This window comes from Phocoena phocoena, chromosome 14, assembly GCF_963924675.1.
Source record: "Phocoena phocoena chromosome 14, mPhoPho1.1, whole genome shotgun sequence".
Taxonomy (NCBI): Eukaryota; Metazoa; Chordata; class Mammalia; order Artiodactyla; family Phocoenidae; genus Phocoena; species Phocoena phocoena.
The window spans coordinates 68,767,645-68,792,100 of NC_089232.1; the positions used below are offsets into that span (position 1 = coordinate 68,767,645).

The 24,456-nt window shown below is 47.2% G+C and overlaps 2 protein-coding genes across 3 annotated transcripts in view; one reads left to right on the top strand and one right to left on the bottom strand.

The window, feature by feature from the left end:
* Positions 1-22,641, top strand: part of IFT172 (intraflagellar transport 172) — a 41,241-nt gene extending 18,600 nt beyond the window's left edge. For both annotated transcript variants that reach the window (XM_065890903.1, XM_065890904.1), the window contains exons 17-48: positions 3,319-3,455; positions 3,688-3,795; positions 7,693-7,777; positions 8,064-8,156; positions 8,733-8,810; positions 9,048-9,296; positions 9,477-9,555; positions 9,755-9,875; positions 10,068-10,212; positions 11,260-11,349; positions 11,941-12,038; positions 12,215-12,350; positions 12,435-12,551; positions 12,891-13,033; positions 14,655-14,748; positions 14,910-14,974; positions 15,167-15,347; positions 15,591-15,700; positions 15,821-15,950; positions 18,489-18,587; positions 18,793-18,902; positions 19,032-19,095; positions 19,186-19,272; positions 19,566-19,682; positions 20,273-20,383; positions 20,574-20,693; positions 20,980-21,075; positions 21,298-21,357; positions 21,433-21,531; positions 21,844-21,997; positions 22,204-22,295; positions 22,505-22,641. In XM_065890903.1, coding sequence (XP_065746975.1) covers positions 3,319-3,455; positions 3,688-3,795; positions 7,693-7,777; positions 8,064-8,156; positions 8,733-8,810; positions 9,048-9,296; positions 9,477-9,555; positions 9,755-9,875; positions 10,068-10,212; positions 11,260-11,349; positions 11,941-12,038; positions 12,215-12,350; positions 12,435-12,551; positions 12,891-13,033; positions 14,655-14,748; positions 14,910-14,974; positions 15,167-15,347; positions 15,591-15,700; positions 15,821-15,950; positions 18,489-18,587; positions 18,793-18,902; positions 19,032-19,095; positions 19,186-19,272; positions 19,566-19,682; positions 20,273-20,383; positions 20,574-20,693; positions 20,980-21,075; positions 21,298-21,357; positions 21,433-21,531; positions 21,844-21,997; positions 22,204-22,295; positions 22,505-22,594 — 3,558 coding nt within the window. In that variant the 3' untranslated portion in view covers positions 22,595-22,641. The remainder of the gene's footprint in view (positions 1-3,318; positions 3,456-3,687; positions 3,796-7,692; positions 7,778-8,063; positions 8,157-8,732; positions 8,811-9,047; positions 9,297-9,476; positions 9,556-9,754; positions 9,876-10,067; positions 10,213-11,259; positions 11,350-11,940; positions 12,039-12,214; positions 12,351-12,434; positions 12,552-12,890; positions 13,034-14,654; positions 14,749-14,909; positions 14,975-15,166; positions 15,348-15,590; positions 15,701-15,820; positions 15,951-18,488; positions 18,588-18,792; positions 18,903-19,031; positions 19,096-19,185; positions 19,273-19,565; positions 19,683-20,272; positions 20,384-20,573; positions 20,694-20,979; positions 21,076-21,297; positions 21,358-21,432; positions 21,532-21,843; positions 21,998-22,203; positions 22,296-22,504) is intronic.
* Positions 22,642-22,971: 330 nt separating this feature from the next.
* KRTCAP3 (keratinocyte associated protein 3) lies at positions 22,972-24,286 on the bottom strand. The gene is made up of 6 exons (XM_065891453.1): positions 24,256-24,286; positions 23,916-24,100; positions 23,781-23,840; positions 23,407-23,613; positions 23,148-23,282; positions 22,972-23,046 (listed from the first exon to the last, which is right to left on the bottom strand). Exons 1-6 carry the CDS (start codon positions 24,284-24,286, stop codon positions 22,972-22,974), a joined length of 693 nt encoding a protein of 230 aa, XP_065747525.1.
* Between the last annotated feature and the right edge of the window lie 170 nt (positions 24,287-24,456).

Below are 24,456 nucleotides of genomic sequence, written 5' to 3' on the forward strand. Positions count from 1 at the left end.
AGGTAGTATCAATATGTATGTTCCTATTACCATTTTCTGAATTGTTATGAGTTTGTTTTTGTAGGTCCTTTTCTTCTCTTGTGTTTGCCACTTAGAGAGGTTCCTTTAGCATTTGTTGTAGAGCTGGTTTGATGGTGCTGAATTCTCTTAGCTTTTGCTTGTCTGTAAAGCTTTTGATTTCTCCATCAAATCTGAATGAGTTCCTTGCTGGGTAGAGTAACCTTGGATGTAGGTTCTTCCCTTTCATCACTTTAAATATATCGTGCCACTCCCTTCTGGCTTGTAGAGTTTCTGCTGAGAAATCAGCTGTTAACCTTATGGGAGTTGCCTTGTATGTTATTTGTCATTTTTCCCTTGTTGCTTTCAATAATTTTTCTTTGTCTTTAATTTTTGTCAGTTTGATTAGTATGTGTCTCGGCATGTTTCTCCTGGGGTTTAATCTGCCTGGGACTCTCTGCACTTCCTGGACTTGGGTGGCTATTTCCTTTCCCATGTTAGGGAAGTTTTCGACTATAATCTCTTCAAATATTTTCTCGGGTTCTTTCTCTCTCTTTTCTCTTTCTGGGACCCCTATAATGCGAATGTTGCTGCATTTAATGTTATCCCAGAAGTCTCTTAGGCTGTCTTCATTTCTTTTCATTCTTTTTTTTTTATTCTGTTCTGTGGCAGTGAATTCCACCATTCTGTCTTCCTGATCACTTATCCATTCTTCTGCCTCAGTTATTCTGCTATTGATTCCTTCTAGTGTATTTTTCATTTCAGTTATTGTATTCATCTCTGTTTGTTCTTTAATTCTTCTAGGTCTTTGTTAAACATCTCTTTCATCTTCTTGATCTTTGCCTCCATTCTTTTTCTGAGGTCCTGGATCATCTTCACTATCATTATTCTGAATTCTTTTTCTGGAAGGTTGCCTATCTCCACTTCATTTAGTTGTTTTTCTGGGGTTTTATCTTGTTCCTTCATCTGGTACAAAGTCCTCTGACTTTTCATTATGTCTATATTTCTGTGAATGTGGTTTTTAGTTTCCTGCGGAATTGTAGTTCTTGCTTCTACTGTCTGCCCTCTGGTGGATGAGGCTATCCTACAAATTTCTTTAGTGAAAGTCTTTTTTTTTTTTTTTTTTTTTTTTTGAGGTACGTGGGCCTCTCCCGCTGCGGAGCACAGGCTCCGGATGTGCAGGCTCAGTGGCCATGGCTCACGGGCCCAGCCGCTCCGCGGCCTGTGGGATCTTCCCGGACCGGGGCACGAACCCGTGTCCCCTGCATTGGCAGGCAGACTCTGAACCACTGCGCCACCAGGAAAGCCCTAGTGAAAGTCTTTTGATGATAAACGTTCAGGTTTTGATTATCTGAAAATGTTTTTATTTAGAGCTTTGCTCTTGAAAGATACTTGGACTCAGTACTGAATTCTAGATTTTTATTTGACTGTGTTGGGTCTTCGTTGCTGTGCATGGGCTTTCTCTAGTTGCGGCGAGTGGGGGCTACTCTTCGTTGCAGTGCACGGGCCTCTCATTGCAGTGGCTTCTCTTTGTTGCAGAGCATGGGCTCTAGGTGCGTGGGCTGCAGTAGTTGTGGTGCTTGGGCTTCAGTAGTTGTGGCACGTGGACTTCAGTAGTTGTGGCACATGGGCTCAGTAGCTGTGGCTCACAGGCTCTAGAGCGCAGGCTCAGGAGTTGTGGCACGCAGGCTCAGTAGTTGTGGCGCACGGGCTTAGTTGCTCCACGGCATGTGAAATCTTCCCAGACCAGGGCTTGAACCCGTGTCCCCTGCATTGGCAGGCAGATTCTTAACCCCTGCACCACCAGGAAGTACCCCCTGGTCTAGATTGACAGTTATTTTTTCTTAGCCTTTTGCAAATATTGTCCCATTGATTGACTTCTTTTGTTCTGACAAGATTATTAATAGTCCTTTCTATGTAGGTGATCTGTCTTTTCTCTCTGGTTGCTTTTAAAATCTTTTTTTAGGCATGTTGAAATTTTACCACAGTGTGTCTAGCTATAAATTTCTTTTTATTTATCCTACTTGTTATATATTGGGCTACCTGTAATTGTGAGTACACATATTTCTATCAGTCTTGGAAATTTCCCAACCATAATCTCTTTAAACATTGCTTCTTCTATCATATTCTCCAGTCTCTCCATCGAAACTCTAATTAGATGTATGTTAGATTTCTTGTTCTGTCTTCTGTACCTTTTTAACCTGTCTTTCATATTTCCTTTCTCCTTCTCACTCCATGCTACATTCTGGATAATTTCTTAAGATACATCTTTTAGTTCATTAATTCATTTTCATCATTGTCTAATCTGCTATTTAAACCATCTATTGAGTTTTTTACTTCAAAAATTAAAATTTTCATAAGGTTTTATTTGGTTCTTTCTCCAACGTGACTGACCATTTTTGATAGTCTCTTGTCCCTTGCTTAATTTTTCATTTCATCTTTTAGGTCTTTAAACATCTCACACATAATTATTTTATATATCATAACTGTCTTTTTTCATAACTATTGTTTTTGATATCTGAGACCCATGGAGGTCTAAAACTGTTACTTATAGGTATTGTTTACTCATTTAACTTTTTGGTTAACTGTTTGTTAACTTATATTTTGGTAGTTTTTTATTGTGAGCTCATGTTACATTGAATGTAATCTTTTGGAATCCTGAGGGCCTCAAATAGGCATGTTTTCCTCCAGAGATGATTTGTGTTTGCCTCTGCAGGAATCAGGCATATTAATGACCTGTACCCCTTTGGTTCCCTTTACTGAAGAGAGGATCCCCATTATTCTCCTAATACTGTGTTTGCCTTCAGGGCAACTGTATTCTTCCTACTTGCTCACCTTCCATTTTTTCCTGCTCATGTTTTTTCGGTTTTAGCTTACTGACCTCTTTCTCTCTTGCTTTCTTTTTGTGGGGACGGGGGGAGGGAGTAGGAAGCATTCCTAGTGGTTTCTTCAGTTGAACCCAGCAATACATTAAGAAGTATGTTCAAGTTGAATTTTAATAGGAGGACCTTTAAGAATACCGAGAAATAGTACTGCTGGCAGTACTGCTGGCCGTAGCAGAAGTGGATGTCACACTTTGTCAACTTATCCCTAGCCATTAGTGCCATCATAGCTATGAGTGTACTTTAACCCAAGGATATTACCATATATAGGGAATTTTTATCTGCCTAAGAGAAACTAAATGTTAGAAAAACAGGGGCCACTGTAATTCCCTCAGTGTACGAGCAGTAGGGTTGAATGAGGGTGGGTCTTTTCTGCAGTTGAGTCAGTGGAAATGCTAACTTGGAATTCTGGTGGGATGGGGGTGTTGAATTTTTACAGGGTGATGTTGTAGGTCTGGAGCGGGGCGGGGGAAAGACCGAGGTGATGGTGACTGAAGGCGTGACTACAGTTGCCTACACACTGGATGAGGGCCTTATTGAGTTTGGAACAGCTATTGATGACGGCAACTACACCAGGTGAGGGGCTAGACTGGTAACCAGCAAGGTGGTGGGAAATTCTGGTTCTGAGGACCTGGGATGGGTAGTAAAACTGACCATGTCTAAAAAGAACGTGGTGTCCTGGGAGGAGATTAGACAAAGAGGACAAACAATTGCCTGCCCCCCTCCTCTCCTGTCCCATCGCTAGTATTCCTCGGTGTCTTCCTGACCCTGGACTCATTCCTTGTGCTTTGCTTCCTTCCCTCTCCAGGGCAGCAGCCTTCTTGGAGACTCTGGAAATGACCCCAGAAACAGAGGCAATGTGGAAAACCTTGAGTAAGCTGTCACTGGAAGCAAGGCAGCTACACATTGCTGAGAGGTGAGTTGGGCTGTAGAACCAAGGTGCCAGGCAGCTAGGAGGGAGGGATGGCCATGCAGGTATCTTCCCCGTGGGCTGCTCCTCCCCAGTGTTAAGGCAGCACTTCCCTTCCCATGCCAACAGATGTCATAGAACCCTTCCGTGGTACAGTTATTCCAAACATCCTCCCATCCTAGATTATGAGCATGTCTTTTATTTATTTTTTTCTAAATTTTTATTGGACTATAGTTGCTTTACAATGTTGTGTTAGTTTCTTGCTGTACAGCAAAGTGAATCAGTCATATATATATATACTCTTTTAGATTTCTTTCCCATTTTGGGTAACCACAGAACATTGAGTAGAGTTCCCTGTGCTATGCAGTAAGTTCTCATTAGTTATCTATTTTATACATAGTCGTGTATATATGTCAGTCCCAATCTCCCAGTTCATCCCACCCTTCCTTCCCCACTTGGTAGTCATAAGTTTGTTCTCTACATCTGTGACTCTATTTCTGCTTTGCAAGTAATTTCATCTCTACCATTTTTCTAGATTCCACATATAAGCAATATTGTACGATATTTGTTTTTCTGAGTTACTTCACATAAGGGTGTGTCTTTTTTTGTTGTCATTCCCCAATCTTGTAACTAGGTGCCCCTTCAAAGTTTTTAATACTCATACCCTACAATCCACGTGTTGATCTGTATATTCCAGGTGTTGTATAGGAGTGTAATTTATAGGACAAACATGGGACTCCAGACTCTCTGATTTCAAATCTTGGCTCCATTTACCAGCTGTGTAACTTGAAAGACATTAACTTAACCTTCCCAAGCCTTGGTTTCTCCATTTGCTCTATGAAATGGGGATGATAACAGAATTTACCTTGCAGGATGGTAAAGAAAAATGGCAGTGGTAGTGGAGAGCAAATAAGAGGACCTGTGTGAAGAGCACAGGTTGGAAGTGCTCTTTAAAGGTCAGCTGCTGCTATTTTGCCGAGGAGTCATCCTTGGTCCCTTTTTTCCCATCCCCTCACAGCTAGACTCTCAGCAAGTCCTAGGGACACTGATCCAGGGTCTTCAAAACATATCCTGAAAATTAATGCACAGAAATCTCTTGCATTCCTATACACTAACAGTGAAAAATCAGAAAGAGAAATTAAGGAAACACTCCCATTTACCACTGCAACAAAAAGAATAAAATACCTAGGAATAAACCTACCTAAGGAGACGAAAGACTTGTATGCAGAAAACTGTAAGACACTGATGAAAGAAATCAAAGAGTATACAAACCGATGGAGAGATATACCATGTTCTTGAATTGGAAGAATCAACATTGTGAAAATGACTATACTACCCAGAGCCATCTACAGATTCAATATAATCCGTATCAAACTACCAATGGCATTTTTCACAGAGCTAGAACAAAAAAATTTACAGTTTGTATGGAAACACAAAAGACCCCAAATAGCCAAAGCAATCTTCAGAAAGAAAAACGGAGCTGGAGAAATCAGGCTCCCTGACCTCAGACTATACTACAAAGTTACAGTAATCAAGACAGTATGGTACTGGCACAGAAACAGAAATATAGATCAGTGGAACAGGATAGAAAGCCCAGAGATAAACCCACACACAAATGGTCACCTTATCTTTGACAAAGGAGGCAAGAATATACAGTGGAGAAAAGACAGTCTCTTCAATAAGTGGTGCTGGGAAAACTTCACAGCTACATGTAAAAGAATGAAATCAGAACACTTCCTAACACCATACACAAAAATAAACTCAAGATAGATTAAAGACCTAAATGTAAGGCCAGACACTATAAAACTCTTAGAGGAAAACTTAGGCAGAACACTATGACATAAATCACAGCAAGATCCTTTTTGACCCACCTCCTAGAGAAATGGAAATAAAAACAAAAATAAACAAATGGGACCTAATGAAACTTAAAAGCTTTTGCACAGCAGAGGAAACCGTAAAGAAGACAAAAAGACAACCCTCACAATGGGAGAAAATATTTGTGAACAAAGCAACTGACAAAGGATTAATCTCCAAGATATACAAGCAGCTCATGCAGCTCAATATCAAAAAAACAAACAACCCAATCCAAAAATGGGCAGAAGACCTAAATAGATACTTCTCCAAAGGAGATATACAGATTGCCAACAAACACATGAAAGGATGCTCAACATCACTAATCATTAGAGAAATGCAAATCAAAACCACAATGAGGTATCACCTCACACCAGTCAGAATGGCCATCATCAAAAAATCTAGAAACAATAAATGCTGGAGAACGTGTGGAGAAAAGGGAACCCTCCTGCACTGTTGGTGGGAGTGTAAATTGATACAGTCACTATGGAGAACAGTATGGAGGTTCCTTAAAAAACTAAAAATAGAACTACCCTGCGACCCAGCAATCCCACTACTGGGCATATACCCTGAGAAAACCATAATTCAAAAAGAGTCATGTACCACAATGTTCATTGCAGCTCTATTTACAATAGCCAGGACATGGAAGCAACCTAAATGTCCATCAACAGATGAATGGATAAAGAAGATGTGGCACATATATACGATGGAATATTACTCAGCCATAAAAAGGAATGAAACTGAGTTACCTGTAATGAGGTGGATGGACATAGAGTCTGTCATACAGAGTGAAGTAAGTCAGAAAGAGAAAAACAAACACCCTATGCTAACGCACATATTTGGAATCTAAAAAAAAACAATACTGATGAACCTAGTGGCAGGGCAGGAATAAAGACGCAGAGAATGGACTTGAGGACCCAGGGGTGGGGGAAGGGGAAGCTGGGACAAAGTGAGAGAGTAGCATTGACATAGATACACTACTAAATGTAAAATGGATGGCTAGTGGGAAGCCACAGCATAGCACAGGGAGATCAGCTTGATGCTTTGTGACTACCTAGAGGCTTGGGATAGTGAGGGTGGGGGGGAGGCTCAAAAGAGAGGGGATATGGGGATATATGTATACATATAGCTGATTCACTTTGTTGTACAGAAAAAAGTAACAGCATTGTAAAGCAATTATACTCCAATAAAGATAAAAAAAAAGAAAATGCTAACAGATACAAGTATTTTGTACATGTGTACATGCATATATATATATATATATATACACAAAGTCAAATTCTATATGTTAAAAATAAAAAGTGATCCATGTGATTGTAAAAAAAAAAAAAAGTATCCTGAATCTCTTATTTGTTCACCTCTACTGTGTCCACCCTGGAATAGACCACCACCATCTACATGCTGTGTTGCAAAGCCTCTTAATTAGTCTCACTGATACGGTTCTTACACCCCTATGATCCATTCACCCCACAGCAGCTAAGTTTTTAAAAACATAAATTAGATTTATCATTTTCTTGCTCAGAACCTTCCAGTAACTTACTATTGTACTTTGTATAAAACCCAAACTCTTTGCATGTCCTAAGGCCCCTGCTTTCTTCTCATATCGGGTACTTGCCCATTAGTCTCCAGCCGCACTGGCGTCCTTTTGTCCCTTTGAGCGTGCCAAGCTCACTCCTGCCTTAGGGCCTTTACACTAGCTTTTCTCTCTGCCTGGAATAATTTTTCTCCATCTTGTCATGATTGGCTCTTTCTTGTATTAAGGTCTCAGCTCAGATGTCAGCTCCCCAAACAGGTCTTCTCTGGCTACCAACTTAAGGAGTCCCCTTAGTTTTATTTTCCATTCTTTCAAATAATCTTTGTTTATTTGTTTACTAATTGTTTCCACTAGAAAGTAAGTTCCCTAAGAGCTGGGCCCTCATCTGTCTTATCCCTTTTGTGTCCCCAGTGGCAAGAACAGTTTCTGGCATATAATAGATGCTCAGTATATCTACTGAACCAATGAATTAATGATGATTCTATTATAATATTACTGTCATCGCTTCCATACTATAGGTGCTTTTCTGCTTTGGGCCATGTAGCAAAAGCTCGATTCCTACGTGAGACCAATGAGATTGCAGATCAAGTGTCTCGGGAATATGCAAGTATTCTCCTGATTCGTTCAGTCTTTCAAGCTGAGATTTCTCCTGGTACTCAGCCCCACGACTCTTAGCTTTCCAGCCATGGCTAACTTCCTCTACCCTGCCCCCCACACCTCTACCTTCAAGTCAGACCATATTGGAATTGCTTGCCAAACCTCGAGCCTCTAAGCCCCATGAAGGTTTTCAGCTTCCTAAGCCTTTTAGCCTCCATGTCTCTCTGGCCACACAGACAGAATGGCTCCTGTGGCACCAACAGAATAAGCAGAACCTCCTTTTTCCCCACAGGGTGGAGAAGGAACAGACTTTTATCAGGTCCGAGCACGTCTAGCCATGCTGGAGAAGAACTACAAGCTGGCCGAAATGATCTTCTTAGAACAGGTAACAGGAACAGAAGAACTGGATGGAAGAGGGGATCAGAGAGGGAAAAATAGAGAGGCAAACTCAGGAGGAATGAGCACGGGTCAGCTGGGCTACCAAAGGTCTGGGGAGAACTTTCAGAAAGGTCTATATAGTTCATTTCACTCCTCCATAATTCCCTTCTCTGTGTTAGTTCTTACAATTACTTCTTTCTTTCATAAAAAGTCTGCTGTCTCCCCGTATACTCCAGAGCCTGTCTCTGCAATTCTTGTGCGTGGAGGTAGATCCAGATTTTGTGAGGCCCAAAGCTTATACAATTTGAGGAGCCCTCTTTAAGAAAAGTTGCTTTGGAAAAAAAAATAATAATAAAAATTTAAAAAAAAAAAGTTGCTTTGGAAGGAACCTGTGCAAATAAGGTGCCCTGAAGCTTAAGTTTCTTTTAGTTTCATACTAAATTCACCTCTGCTTGTGTATACGTAAAGGATGAGGCCTTCAGTCCACACAGGCTGGCATCTTAGCTGGGCTGAGGAGAGCTTGCTGATTTCTGATTCTCGTATCTTCCTGGTGTCCCTCTTTCCTCTGCCCGGGTTCCCCTAGAACGCTGTTGAGGAGGCCATGGACATGTACCAGGAGCTACATCGTTGGGACGAATGTATCGCTGTGGCTGAGGCCAAGGTACCATTTCTGTCTTCCCCACAGTTGTTCAGAACTCACTCCCACCAATATCAGAAACCTCCTCTTGTCAAGGAGACTGTAGGAACTGCAACAGGGCAGGGGCCGGGACCTGATATGGTGAGGAGTTAGGACATTGGTGACTGGGAGGGTTTCTGTTGTTACAGTGGGATTGGAGAAGCCTGGGAAGCAGCAGGGCAGGAGGGATGTGACTCCTGGTCTTCTCTGTTGCGTGTCCAGGGACACCCAGCCCTAGAGAAGCTGCGCCAGGGCTACTACCAGTGGCTGATGGACACACAGCAAGAGGAGCGAGCAGGCGAACTTCAGGAGAGCCAAGGGGACAGGCTAGCAGCCATCAGCCTCTACCTCAAAGCTGGGCTCCCCGCCAAAGCTGCTCGGCTGGTGCTGACCCGAGAGGAACTGCTGGCCACCACAGAGCTGGTAGAGCACATCACTGCAGCCCTTATCAAGAGCGAACTGTATGAAAGGGTATGGCTGGCTTCCTATTCCTGTCCCTTACCCCCAGGGCTCAGTGCCCTTTTCCTACCCAGAGGGGTCTTGGAGCGCATAGCCCTCCCTGACTGGTGGCTGATTCGTCTCCTTTGGGGGCTGATACTTGACTTTTGTGTAGTAAGGGTATCTTTGTAGCAATATGGAATGTGTTAACAGGCAGGTGATCTCTTTGAGAAGATTCGAAATCCACAGCGGGCCCTGGAGTGCTACTGTAAAGGCAACGCGTTCATGAAAGGTACTAGCCACCCACAGCCCATCCCTCAGTGTTGTGGACTGCAGCCCAAACAGTCCCCCACACCTGTTCTGTGCCTCTGCTCAGGCTGACTGTCTTCAGTGCTCCTCCGTCCCTCCACTTCTCACCTGTATTCCACGCCTCATTTCTCTATCTCACTTTTCCTGAAGTCTGAGCTGAGTGCCCTCTCTGTCTCTGGCAGCGGTGGAGCTGGCTCGATTGGCATTCCCAGTGGAGGTGGTGAGACTAGAGGAGGCGTGGGGGGACCACTTGGTGCAGCAGAAGCAGCTTGATGCGGCCATTAATCACTACATTGAAGCCAGGTGTGGTGGTCTGGGGGTGCAAAGGACATTTGGGCATGAGATGAGAGCTGATGGGGAAAGTAAGGGTGCCAGGGCCTTACTAAAATAAGAGAGATCTCAAAATGTAGGTTGGAGTATGCTTGAGGTTTCCCTTCGCCTCCATCTATTTTCCTCTTTCCTCATACATATTTACACCTTTCCCAACTATGCCAGGTGCTCCATTAAGGCAATTGAGGCTGCCCTGGGTGCCCGCCAGTGGAAGAAGGCAATTTATATATTAGATCTACAGGACCAGAACACTGCGTCCAAATACTATCCTCGTGTGGCCCAACACTATGCGTCTCTGCAGGAGTATGAGGTGAGGGAGAGCCCCTTTCTGCAGCCTAAAGCAATGTAGGACAGGATGAGGAGGAGGGAACCCAGAGCAAGAAGTGTTCCAAATCCTTCTTTCTGGGACCCAACAATGTCACCACCCTGAATGGGAAGAAAGAGGTTTACTTCCCCCATTTCATTCTAACATAACATAGACCCCTCTCCCAGACATATAAAGCAAGTCTCTAGCTCTCTTCCTGTGCAAGCATGAGTGATGCTTCATGGATAACTCCAACATTAGCAGGTGCAAACTAGTATATACAGGACGGATAAACAGCAAGGTCCTACTGTATAGCACAGGGAACTATATTCAATATCCTGTGATAAACCATAATGGAAAAAAATATGAAAAAGAATATATATATACACGTATAACTGAATCACTTTGCTGTACAGCAGAAATCAACACAACATTGTAAATCAACCACACTTCAATAAAAATTTTTTTTAAATTAAAATTTAAAAAAAAGAATAGGGACTTCCCTGGTGGCGCAGTGGTTAAGAACCTACCTGCCAATGCAGGGGACACGGGTTCGATCCCTGGTCTGGGAAGATCCCACATGCCACGGAGCAACTAAGCCTGTGCACCACAACTACTGAGCCTGCGATCTAGAGCCCACGAGCCACAACTACTGAAGCCCCCGCACCTAGAGCCCATGCTCTGCAACAAAAAAAGCCACCGCAATGAGAAGCCCGCACACAGCAATGAAGACCTAACGCAGCCAAAAATAAATTAATTAATTAAAAAAAAAAAGAATAACTCCAACATAGTTACAGTATAGAATTGCCTTGCATTGCAGAAACATGAGGCCCTCTTAAACTCCCACTGTATTGTCCTCATATTGTTTCAGGCTGGTCTTTTTGCAAAACAGTAGAAAGTCTGAAACACCTGTAGTCGTCTTGTCTTCTCTGTGACTATAGGATAATGGTATCCCAGGCTCTGCTCCATCCCCACTGAGGTTTGTTCTTTCCTCCTACAGGCTGCTTTCACTCTGATGCTCTGACCTTTTGCCTCTGCCTGTCTCAACCACAGATTGCTGAGGAGCTCTACACTAAGGGAGACCGGACGAAAGATGCCATAGACATGTACACCCAGGCTGGCCGCTGGGAGCAAGCCCACAAGGTAGGGAATGGGCGGAGTTCATGAGAAAAGAATTCCACCTTTGTGGTTATGTTGCCACTTTCCTTAGTCTCTGATATACCCACTTCGCTGGGTTCCCTGAAAGCTGAGGAAGAGTACCAAAATACAGTCTGGGTAACTTTGATCCCTAGCCATGGGGAAAGGCAAGGATGAAGAGAGGCCCTTGTTCCCAAACCTGCGATTCTGAACACAGCAGATGGGCTTGGGGGCTAGGGAATCTGAAATACCTCGCTGAAGCTCTAGCCACACTGGTAACCATTCTCGCTTCTGCTCCCAGAGCCCAGTGGGTACAGTAGGAGTAAGGTGGTGGGAACAGGTGCCCCCAGCACAGGGTATCTCTGACCCTCCTGCCTTAGCAGAATGTAATTCTTACTCTGCTTATTATGGACTTGGGATTCCCTGAACTGACTAGGAGAGTGACACTAACCAAACGCCTGTGGTTGTTGGGAAGGTTCAGAGTTCCTGAGAAAACAGGCTCCCTTGAAGCCCCACTTCCCTGTGCGCTCTGCATTTTCCTCTGCTTCCCTTGGGAATTGGTGCCTGAAGCTACCCTGGCTCTGTGTGTCCGCACAGCTGGCAATGAAGTGCATGAGACCAGAAGATGTGTCGGTGCTGTACATCACCCAGGCTCAGGAGATGGAGAAGCAGGGCAAGTACCGCGAGGCTGAAAGGTGAGCCGTGGCCCCAGGGGAGGTGTAGCAGGAGATGGGGCTTCAGGGCTAGAGGGAGGGATGGGGTCTGCAGATACGTGCCCTCTGCCCAGAAGGCAGTGACAGAATCCCTTAGGAACGACTCTAGCAGCAGGAATCTGGGTCTAGGAGGCCGCAGGTATATCTCCTATTCCCAGGCTATATGTGACAGTGGAAGAGCCTGATCTTGCCATCACCATGTTCAAAAAGCACAAGTTATATGATGATATGATCCGCCTAGTAGGGAAGCACCACCCAGATCTCCTCAGCGACACACACCTGCATCTGGGCAAGGTGAGCCCTCCTCCTGCCCCCGCCCATCTCTCCCCCAAACAGGCTCCATCGCCCCCTCTCCCATCCTGATCCACCTCTCCCCAGGAGCTGGAGGCTGAAGGCCGACTACAGGAGGCTGAATATCACTACCTCGAGGCCCAGGAGTGGAAGGCAACAGTGAATATGTACCGGTCCAATGGGCTTTGGGAAGAGGCCTACCGGGTAAGGAGTTCTTACCCTTACTGGATAAGGATGTACAGGGTTCATCCATCCCTCTTTCCCACTCTCAAGTAACTGTCTAATTCTAAACTGGTCATGGGTGTCTTTGAAAAAAGTCCACACCTACGCACAAAATTTCACATACAATTTTAATGGTTTGTGAACGACCTGAAATCCATCCTGGGACCCTAATCAGGTTAATAGACCCTGAAACTTAGCCCTCTTCCTACTGTTCTAGGAGAGGCACCTGATCTTTTTCCAAGCTGAGGTCAGGTCAGAGATGAGAAGGGAGCAGCCATGTACCCCTGTATTGGAGGATTGCCAAGTGGCTTTGCTTTTCAGGTGGCCAAGGCTCACGGAGGAGCTAATGCCCACAAACACGTGGCCTATCTGTGGGCAAAGAGCCTGGGAGGTGAGGCTGCAGTTAGACTGCTCAGTAAGCTGGGACTCCTGGAAGCTGCTCTTGACCATGCTGCTGACAACTGGTGAGGCCCCAAGCCTTCTCTCTGCTGGCCCCATTCCAGACAGAGCCTCTATATAGAGAAAGGAAATTGATGTATAACTGAAAAGCATTTCTAGAGGCTGAAGCAAGAGTGAAGAAATGTGGTCAGGAGAGATCCTTGGACGAACCCGATAGAGAGGCAAGAATGAATTAGTAACTCTGCTCCTGTTCCCCAGGAGGCTCAGAATGGTGTTTAATCTTTGGCTGTTCTAAGGAGAAAGGTGGAAAGAGAACAGCTTTTAAAGCTAAAATGCACTAAGCCAGTAACTTACTTCTGAGTAACGGAAGTGTGATTCCATTAAATGCAAAATGAACTTTTCTTTCTTTTTTTAAATTAAGTTAAATTAAATTAAGTTTAATTAAATAATTTAAATTAAATTATTAATTTTTTGAAGTGTAGTTGATTTATAATATTAGTTTCAGGTGTCCAACATGGTGATTCGATATTTTTATGAGTTATACTCTATTTAAAGTTATTATATTGGCTATATTCCCTGTGCTGTATAGCGTATTCTTGTAGCTTATTTACTTTATACATAGTAGTCTGTACCTCTTAATCTCCTAGCCCTGTCTTGACCTTCCTCCCTTTCCTCTCGCCACTGGTAACCACTAGTTTGTTCTCTATATCTGTGAGTCTGTTTCTGTTTTGTTATATTCATTTGTTTGTTTTGTTTTTTTAGATTTCACATATAAGTGACAACATACAGTATTTGTCTTTCTCTGTCTGACTTATTTCACTAAGCATAATACCCTCCAGGTCCATCCGTGTTGTTGGAAATGGCAAAATTTCATTTTTTATGGTTGAGTAGTATTCCATTGTATGTATGTACCACATCTTCCTTATTCATTTATCTGTTGATGGACACTTAGGTTGCTTCCATATCTTGGCTGTTGTAAATAGTGCTGCTATGAACATTGGGGTGCATGTATCTTTTCTAATTAGTGTTTTTGTTTTCTTCAGATACATACCCAGGAGTGGAATTGTTGGATCATATAGTAGTTCTGTTTTTTAGTTTTTTGAGGAACCTCCATACTCTTTTCCCTATTGGCTGCACCAAATTCCATTTCCACCAACAGTGCACAAGGGTTCTGTTTTCTTCACATCCTCACCCACATTTGCTATTTGTAGACCTTTTTCGTTGATAGACATTCTTACAGGTGCGAGTTGTTATCTCATTATGGTTTTGACTTGCATTTCTCTGATGATTAGATGATTAGAGCATCTTTTCATGTTGACCATCTGTGTATCCTCATTTGAAAAACGTTTATTCAGGCCTTCTGCCCAAAGTGAGCTTTTCTTAAGTAAATGTTAAGAACACCAGTAGTAATCCTGCATTGAGTCAGACTGCTATGGATAGTTTTACTTGTTTTGGGAAGATTATTTTTCTGCTAGTGTAGACGTGGCTCAGGAGGAGGTGGTCAGAGCACCAGGAGTCATTCCTCCCTGTCAGTGCTGTGCTCTCTGTGCTTCTCTATCATTTCATATTGATTGTCTTTCTTAATCTGTGCCTTTTCCTCCCCTCAATCCTTGCCCTCTGTTTTTCTTTTCCCCTTATAAAAGGAAGTATAGAGTAAGCAAACCTTATCTGCACCTTCCATTTCAGCTCCTTTGAATTTGCTTTTGAACTCTCTCGGCTGGCCCTCAAGCACAAAACCCCTGAGATTCATCTCAGATACGCTATGTACCTGGAGGATGAGGTATGGATGTGATTGTTCTCCATTGCTTTTGACTCTGACCACAGAGCCCTCCTTCCCATCCCCTAGCCCACTGCTGCCAGGCATTCAAACCACCTGTCTCATGGCTGCCTGTGATGCCGATCTCTGTCTCATCATGTATGGCTGCCTTTCTCTCCGTCTAGGGAAAATTTGAAGAGGCTGAAGCTGAATTCATCAGGGCTGGTAAACCCAAGGAAGCAGTCCTCATGTGAGTTACCCCATAAATTCCTTAATCCTGTCCTCCCAGACTCAGCCCCAGGATCTTTCATTGTCATCTTCACCTTCATCTAAACCTAGTACCAATAAATCTTATACCCCCTCAGTGACATGGCTTTTTGCCTCTCATCGTGGAGGCCTCATTCCTATACTCAGCCTCCTCTCTGTCCTCATCTGGGAGCAGGTTTGTCCATAACCAGGATTGGGAGGCAGCTCAGCGTGTGGCCGAGGCCCACGACCCTGACAGTGTTGCTGAGGTGCTCGTGGGGCAGGCCCGGGGGGCCTTGGAGGAGAAAGACTTCCAGAAAGCAGAAGGGCTGCTGCTTCGGGCCCAGAGACCAGGCCTGGCCCTCAATTACTATAAGGTGGGTCAGCAGATTCAGGGCCATGAGGGCAGGGTGAGAGGATGTGAGAGCCCACAGAGCACTACACTGAGCCCTGGTACTGAGAATGATACAGGAGGTTAACACTGGGGAGGGGGAAGGAGACAAAGAGGAAGGGGAAGAGAAGTCCAAGGACCTAGGGATCAGTGGGCCATGGCACCTGAGTGGCACTGGAAAGCTGTCATGCCTGCCGCTAACTGTCCTGATACCTGGAAATCTGAGCAGGAAGCTGGACTATGGAGCGATGCCCTGCGGATCTGCAAGGACTACGTGCCTGGCCAGCTGGAGGCACTGCAGGAGGAGTATGAGCGGGAAGCTGCCAAGAAGGGGGCCAGGTGTGAAGCCAGGGGACCCGGAAATGTCGGCAGGGCTGGGGGTGGATGGTCAGAGGTGTGCACAGAATCGGCCACACTGCCCCTCCCCATTCCTGGTCACGAGCACACTCGTCCGCACAGGGGCATGGAGGGACTGGTGGAGCAAGCGCGACAGTGGGAGCAGGCTGGAGAATACAGCCGTGCAGTCGACTGTTACCTCAAAGTGCGGGATGCAGGAAGCAGCAGCCTGGTAGAGAAGTGCTGGATGAAGGTGAGGCTGCCACACCTGCCTGGCCCTATGCTTCCAGGCCCCCGTTCACATCCAGCATTTCTTCTCAGACATTCATCTTTTTCCTTCTGTGTCTTTTTGTTTTCAATCAGGTAGCAGGTATCTACTGCGTGCTTGCTAGATGCTAGATCCAGAACCTATGAAGGCTATAAAAAGGGATATAACATAGAACCCGGAGAGCCAGAAATTGGGGGAAGGTAGACTAACATGTGGCTCAATTAGTTAATATCGCAACTTAGTGAAGACTGAAGTGTGTGATTCAAGTAGAGTTCAGAGAAGGGTGAGATCTCTGTGGGCTGGGGTAGGGGAGCCCTTGTGAGGGAGGAGGTAGGCCTGGGATCAAAGCTGGAAGGGCAAATCCAGACCCTGGAGCTGGGCCAGATGGAGGCCATGAAAAAAGCAGAGGCCCCTCGTCTACCCAGCAGCTCCTGAAAAGAAGGCTCTAGGAGATTAAGCCAAGCTAATATGTTTCATCAATTCTACGACAGATTCTTGGTGTCTTTGAGAGGGGGATACATGTATCTTTTAATGATGTGCCTTAGATGCAGGGAAATATGGTATTAGGAGTTATGAAGGGGTGAGATGGATCAGCCCCTGGATAAAATGTTGGTGTGCTGATGCCCCTGCAGAATTTCCCTTAGGTTTGTGAGGCCTTGTAATTGAATAGCCCCTAGAAGTTGGAGGGGAAGGAAGTAGAAAGGACTGAGGACTATTTAAGAGAGTTTAACAGGTTTTAATCAAGTATTAAGCATCTTCTGTATCTTCCTCTGGGGCATTGTTTACTTGGGTCTGTTCATGACTGTACCTTCTTCAGATTAGTCAGAGGGTGGCTTCCTGGATGGGAGCACTTTAAGCCTTGAAGGGTTTGGCAGGTAAAGAAAGAGAGGCAAGGGGCTTCCCCGGCGGCCCAATGGTTAAGACTCTGCCTTCCAGTGCAGTAGGTGTGGGTTCGATCCCTGGTCGGGGAACTAAGATCCCACATGCCATGGGGTGTGGCCAAAACCTTAAAAAAAGAAAAAAGAAAGAAAGAAAGAGAGGCAAGAATAGGTGGGGGAAGACCAGGAGGATTAGCATAGACTATAGCTAAACTGGACCGTGTGGAAATTAAAATCTGGTGAGGATGTCAGCATCACAGTGCAAACAGAGTGAACTCATGGAACACTTGGGTTTTTAGAATTACTGAGTTTTAAGGTTAGAAGAGGTCTCCAAGGTCATCTAGACCAACACTGTCCAGTAGAAATATAATGCAGGTCACAAAGGTTTAAGTCATACACGTAATTTTAAAATTTCTAGTAGCCCCACATTCAAATAAGTATAAAGAAACAGGTGAAAATAATTATATTCTGTTTAACCCAATATATCGAAACTATTATTTCAACATGCAATCAATATAAAAATTTATCAAGGTATTCTACATTCCTTTTTTCATACTAAAGTCTTTGAAACATTTAAGGTTACAGCACATCGCAGTTGGTACTGGCCACGTGACTAGTGGCTGCCGTTCTGGACAGTACAAACCTAGACTGACCGTCATTCTTTTTTTTTTTTTTAAAGATTCGATAATTTTTTTTAAATTTATTTTTGGCTGCATTGAGTCTTCATTGCTGCACGCGAGCTTTCTCTAGTTGCGGCGAGCGGGGGCTACTCTTTGTTGCGGTGTGTGGGCTTCTCACTGCAGTGGCTTCTCTTGTTGCGGAGCATGGGCTCTAGGCACGCAGGCTTCAGTAGTTGTGGCTCACGGGCTCAGTAGTTGTGGCTCGCAGGCTCAGTAGTTGTGGCGCACAGGCTTAGTTGCTTCGCGGCATGTGGGATCTTCCCGGACCAGGGCTCGAACCCATGTCCCCTGCATTGGCAGGTGGATTCTTTTTTTTTTTTTTTTTTGCGGTACGCGGGCCTCTCACTGATGCGGCCCCTCCCGCTGTGGAGCACAGGCTCCAGAGGCGCAGGCCCAGCGGCCGTGGCTCACGGGCCTGTCCGCTCCACAGCATGTGGGATCTTCCCGGACAGGGGCATGAACCCATGTCCCCTACATCGGCAGGCGGACTCCCAACCACTGCGCCACCAGGGAAGCCCCGGCAGGCGGATTCTTAACCACTGTGCCACCAGGGAAGCCCTGACCATCACTCTTATGGGTGAAGAAACTGAAGCTCAGAAAAGCCTAAAACAAATAGTTGCAGAATGCCCTGGGCTCCGATTTTAGGGGTTCTTTCTCTGTACCATGCTACCAAGATTCTGTTAGGGACAAAGAACTTGAGAAACCAGTTTGTCAAAGGTGACAGGACCAAATGCAGTGATCTCAGACAGCGATGAATGTCTGAAAGAGGATGAGTTGAGAGGAAGAGATAGGTCCTCTATTGAAAGGCTCTGATGGACCATGAGGCAGGATTTGCCCAAGAGGGCGGAAAGTGAGGGAGAGTGCAAGAAAGTTGGCAACTGGAGGGAATAAAACAGAGCAGGTCGAGGACCCCCCAGCAATATTTGTCTCTCCTACCCATTTCTATCTTCTGTTCAACCACTCAGGCAGCTGAACTCTCCATCAAGTTTCTACCTCCCCAACGCAGTCTGGAAGTAGTTCGGGCTGTGGGACCCCAGCTGATTGGAATTGGAAAGCACAGTGCAGTAAGTAGCGTGCTGGGACTGAATAGAAATAGATTGCACAGGGATGGGTGGAAAGGTGACACCTGCACTCAGGAAGCTGTATGAAGTGGTCTCCTGGCAGACATGGCATGCATTTCTGTTTCCCCAGAGTTCACAGAGAGTTCCCAGAGGGGAGACTGGGGAGGGAGGGGAAAGATGATCTCATCTCTGACTTTCCACTGTGCAGGCTGCAGAGCTCTATCTGAACCTGGACCTAGTCAAGGAAGCGATCGATGCTTTCATTGAGGGTGAGGAATGGAACAAGGCCAAGCGTGTGGCTAAGGAGTTAGATCCCCGGTAAGTTCATGACCCCTTCTCACTAGAAATTCTCTTTTACTTCCTTTTGTAAAGATTGGGAGAAAGTTCTCATGGGAAGGGTGTGCATCCCAGGACCATGAAGTGCAAGATCTCTGCACATTTTCACAGGTATGAAGACTATGTGGACCAGCATTATAAAGAGTTCCTCAAGAACCAGGGCAAAGTGGACTCGGTGAGATTGGCAGAGTCAGCAGGAGGCAAGCTCAAGAGATTCTCTCTCTCTCTTTCTCCTCGTGTAACTCTCTTTTCAACTGATCCGTAGCTGGTGGGTGTGGATGTGGTGGCTGCTTTGGACCTATATGTGGAGCAGGGCCAGTGGGACAAGTGCATTGAAACAGCTACCAAGCAGGTACTCCTCTCTTCATCCCACTCCCAGCTCTTCTGTGTATTTTTCTGACTCCCCACCTGTCCCAGAGCTGTCTCTCTTACTTCCTCCAAAGCCCAAACCCCAGAGATCCCTAATCAGCGTCAGAGAGCTCAGTCTTCACACTCTGACAGTGGGGTCAGAGGCCTAGCCGGGCCTGGCTTGCATATGCCCTTGGCCACCTAAACAAATCCATGGCCTCAAGTCACCACCCCACCCTCACTGCTTGGTCTTACTGACCCTAACCTCCCCTTGCTTTTCCTGCACCCCTGGAACAGAACTACAAGATTCTGCACAAGTACGTGGCTTTGTATGCGACTCACCTGATCCGAGAGGGTGGCTGTGCCCAGGCACTGGCCCTGTATGTGCAACACGGAGCCCCTGCTAACCCACAGGTATCAGCCAGCTCCTTGGGGTGAACGTTTCCTCAAGGAAATTCTTACCTTCTCCTCAAGAACCACTCACGCCCTCAGGATCTGTTTTCTCAAAGGATTCTTTCATTAGAGATCATCGTCCCCAGAGACCCCACCCAGCCTCTTCAGGAATGTACAGCCTCTCTAGAGGATTCACCTTTGGAAGGAACACCCAACAACCTCCCCGTGCTCTTAGCTAACACGCAGGGAACAGTCTTTCAGAGATGACCCGCACACACCTCTAGGGCCTTCCTAACTTCCTCCAGAGCGAGCACCGCTCTCCTATCTGAACATCACAGCTCTCTGGACACTGTCACCCCGTTAACAGTGTGACGGCACATTCACAGTCCCACATTTGCCCACACCCACAGAGCACCAGATAGGAAGAAATCGCTTTTTCTTGCCCTTCTTCTTCCTCTTCTCTTAAAATAACACTTTCTCCAGCAGCGTCCCATAGCTCCTCCGCACACGCACACATTTACAGCCGGTTTTCCTCTTTGGCCCCACTTCCCCTGACTTTCTCTTCTAGTTGTGCTCTTCTCACTCAGCTCTCCTTCCCCCTCCACCTCCAGAACTTCAACATCTACAGAAGGATCTTCACTGACATGGTGAGCTCCCCTGGGACCAACAGTGCCGAGGCCTATCACAACTGGGCTGACCTTCGGGACGTCCTCTTCAACCTGGTGAGGAAGTCGGGTGGACAGCAGAGCAGAAAGGCTACTCCGCCTGTCCCTGTCCTCATCTTTTCTTTCACGCACATAAACCTTCACCCTCGGACTCTACCTTCCTCTGTCCAGGTGGCCATCAGTTGACCACTCTGGCCCTGGCACTCCTCTGACCCCTGACCCAGGTTGTGCACTCTCCCTGCTCTAGTGTGAAAACTTGGTGAAGTCCAGTGAGGCAAACTCTCCAGCCCATGAGGAGTTCGAGACCATGCTGCTGATCGCTCATTACTATGCCACTCGCTCTGCGGCCCAGAGCATCAAACAGCTGGTGAGACAGAGTGGGGAGGAGCTCTCAGTCTTACAGACACATCTTCAAATGTATGAAGTTGAATGAATTCAAGTTCTGGACGGTCTCAAGCTTGGCCCACTGCTCTCCTAGGTCCAGTTCTCTTGCGCAGATGAAAAAAAACTAAGACCCAGAACTGCATGACCCAGAGCAATTTGATATTGATTGTTGGTCTTCTGGTTCTATGGCTGCCTTAGTTATAAGATCATTGGTCTGGCAGCTCAGTCACACGGTGCCAGGATCATAATGCTTTGACTTTAATCCATAGGAAACTGTGGCTGCCAGGCTTTCTGTTTCACTCTTACGTCACACCCAGCTACTACCTGCAGACAAGGCCTTCTATGAAGCAGGCATTGCTGCCAAGGTGAGCAATGGGGCCAAGCAAGGGCGGGGCCCAGGAGAGAAGGAAATCAAAAGTTGCGAAGTAGGAAATCCCAGCTGCTCAGGTAGAGCAGAGCTGAGCGTGGGGCTGACGTTATGGAGGAGGTCATTTTCCTGTATCTTCCTGGGTTCTCCCCCCTGCATCCTGGAGACACACAGCCACACCCATCTGCTCACTCCCACTTGCACCTTTTCTCTGGTGCAGGCAGTTGGCTGGGAGAACATGGCTTTCATCTTCCTCAACCGCTTTTTGGATCTGACCGATGTGAGTAGGGCAGTTGTGCCCAGAGGTTGGGAGGTTTTCCCTGTGCCTATCTCATGGCTGCCCACTCTGCCGCAGGCAATTGAAGAAGGGACTCTGGATGCCCTTGACCACTCTGACTTTCAGGATACAGACATTCCCTTTGAGGTGCCACTCCCAGCCAAGCAGCACGTCCCGGTAAGGGCACAGGATTGGAGAACAGGAGGCCTTAGGAGTGTGAGTGCACTAGAAAGGGAGGCCACTTTAGGATGGTCCTCCCAACACTTTGTAATGACATCAGTCAGCAAAGTCTCTGGAAGGGCCTCAGCCGCACTGTTCGTTCAGTGAAAGTAGAAGCAGAGGAAAAAGCTAAGGCTGTGACTGTGACCGCCAATCCAAGGAGGATCGTTTGTGGGTGAAAGGTGGCACACAGGATGACGGCTCAGCAAACCCTCTACCCACCACCTTCCACTTGCCCTGCCCTGCGTGAAGCTGCTCTGTCCTTCCCAGGAGGCTCAGAGAGAAGAGGTTCGAGACTGGGTGCTCACAATCTCAATGGACCAGCGGTTGGAGCAGGTTCTACCTCGGGATGAGCGCGGTGCCTACGAGGCTTCCCTGGTGGCGGCCAGCACTGGAGTTCGGGCACTGCCCTGCCTCATTACAGGTACAGAACCCTACAGCACCCCATATTCTGTGGTGGGTGGAAAGGAGGGAAAAACAGCGGGATCAAGAAACTGTTTTACTGTGATTCAGTAAAGGATGCAGAAGACAAGAACGTCCTACTTTCTACCCCTAAATTGCTCTTCATTCTTCCCCCTCAATCCATCGCAAACTCCAGTTCATCTTTTTTTTCTCCCCCCACCCCTCCAGGATACCCCATTCTGAGGAACAAAATTGAATTTAAGCGGCCAGGGAAGGCAGCTAACAAGGACAACTGGAATAAGTTCCTTATGGCCATCAAGGTTAGAGAGGAAGGCTTGAGAGATGGGGGTAGGGAGAACAGCGCTGAAGAACCCACCAGCAGCCGTGCAGGGTAGGGGAGGTGTTGTCAAGAGAGCAGGTGCAGGCCTGAACCCTGCTCCCCACACTGAGATGGAACAAGTTTTCTTTGTATTAGGAATGTTTTTCCCAGCGCTGCTGAGTTCCCCTCATGCTCTCTGTTTCCTCACAGACCTCCCACAGCCCTGTGTGCCAGGACGTACTGAAGTTCATCAGTCAGTGGTGTGGAGGACTGCCCAGCACCAGCTTCTCCTTTCAGTAACTGGTAGAGTTAGTAGGTTCCATCCCTCATTAAAGTCTTGTAAGTAACTGAGACCACTGTATTCTTTGATCAAGTTCACCCCCAACACTAGCCCAGCGCCCCTTTCCCCCAAAAGGAATCATAATCAAGTAGAAGTTCTTTTATTACAACTGTTATTATATAAACATATCCTAGGGGTCAGTGGAAGATCCTTGTGGACTGAGCCTCCGGATCAGCACCTGCTTGACAGAAGGAAGAGCCTGCATCAGAGGGCAACAGCACAGCAAAGGCCCAACCCAGTTCTAAGAGTGGTCCCTGCCACCACCCTTTCCCAGGCCACAATCCTCCTGGCCCATTACCTGTCCCTAAACCCAACTCTTCTGTGATATCCGGATTTCTCAAGTTTGATCCAGTAGCTGCTCATTTTCCTGCCTCTTACATTTAGGAAGGTCAAGCTCTGTCAGTTCCTCCAGCTACAGAAGAGGGTGGGGTTAGTACTCCAGCCCTGTATATAATTCAGCATCTTTACAACACATTCTGTGTTGAATGAACCCTTCCTGTGCATCTTCCTTACCTGTTCCTGTAGCCCTTCCTTCCTACAGGGCCCAACCCCACGTAGGGTGAGCGCAGCCACACAGCAGTAACCAGATAGAGCAGCCTCAGCTACAGACATGAGCAAAGAAGGGATCCAGAGAGCCAAGGCTGTATCCTAAAAGGTGAAGGAAGGGGGGGGAGGCTAGAGGAAGCAGGGCAGGAGTGGCAAGTAGGGGCGATTAAAGGGCAGGACCAAGGCTTTGTGGACCGCAAAAAGGCTGGGAAGAGAATGGACTCACATAGATTCTTGTGGGGTCAAAGGGGCAGTCAGTGTGTCCAGACCCCTGGTCCAGTGGTAACAAAGGATCCAGCAGTCCTGGATGGCAGTCAGCAATAAGACGGCGGCCGCCGTTGGCCACAGTGAATGACACAGCAAGGAGAAGGCCCAGGGAGCAGGCAGCAGACAAGAGAAGGTTCACCAGAGCTAGTGCCAGCAGGGCCCAGTGCTAGCAGGGGCAGAAGGTCAGGGTGAGCAGCCTGGGGGTGGCTGCCTCTCCCACTGACACCTAGGTTACTCCATCTGGGGCTCCTCCTCCCACCAGAGATGAAGCTGAGCCAGCCCCCATTTCCCTGACTCCTGGCCTCCTCATTAAAGCTCCAGAAATCCCCTCACCAGTCGTGGGCGAAGAAGGTTCCTGGATGCCAAAAGGGCCACAAGTCCCACGGCAACGCTCTGGAAGAAACAAAACCTGAGGCCCGCGCCGCTCTCCAGCGCCAACCGCCCGCCCCACGGCCCGTCCCCGCTCACCAGCAGCCCGGAGCCCACGGAGATGACATTGGCGGCGGTGTACTCCGAGGTGACGGCGCCGCGGGGATTGGCCACGTGCCGCAGGACGGTGCCATGCAGCACGGCCCCCAGCAGCAGGTTCACGTGGCCCACCAGGATCAGCGCCAGGCCCACGTGCATGAGCCGCCGGGGCCCCCTGGCCGCGTCTGCAAAGCACGGGGGGAGGGGCAGGCCTGAGCGGGAGAGGAGACGGCCGAGTCGGCGGAGGCCCCTCGCTGCCGCCCCCAGTAGGCCACGGGGCGTAGGGCGGGTCCAGGGTGGGCGCTCGGGGGAGAACGCGACCAGAGGGGCCAGAAATTACCGAAAACGCAGAGGCGGCAGCGGCACTTCATCGGTTCCTCAGCGCTGGCCGGCGCGGGGCAGCTCTACCTGCCCTGGCCCCGCCCTCGCTCCCCGGCCAGTTCCGCTCTCCCTGAGCACCTGCAGCCCAACCTCCGCGCCCCCTGGCGAGAGAGGCAGGCGCGCGCGCCCACACACACCCACACCCATTCTCACACACACA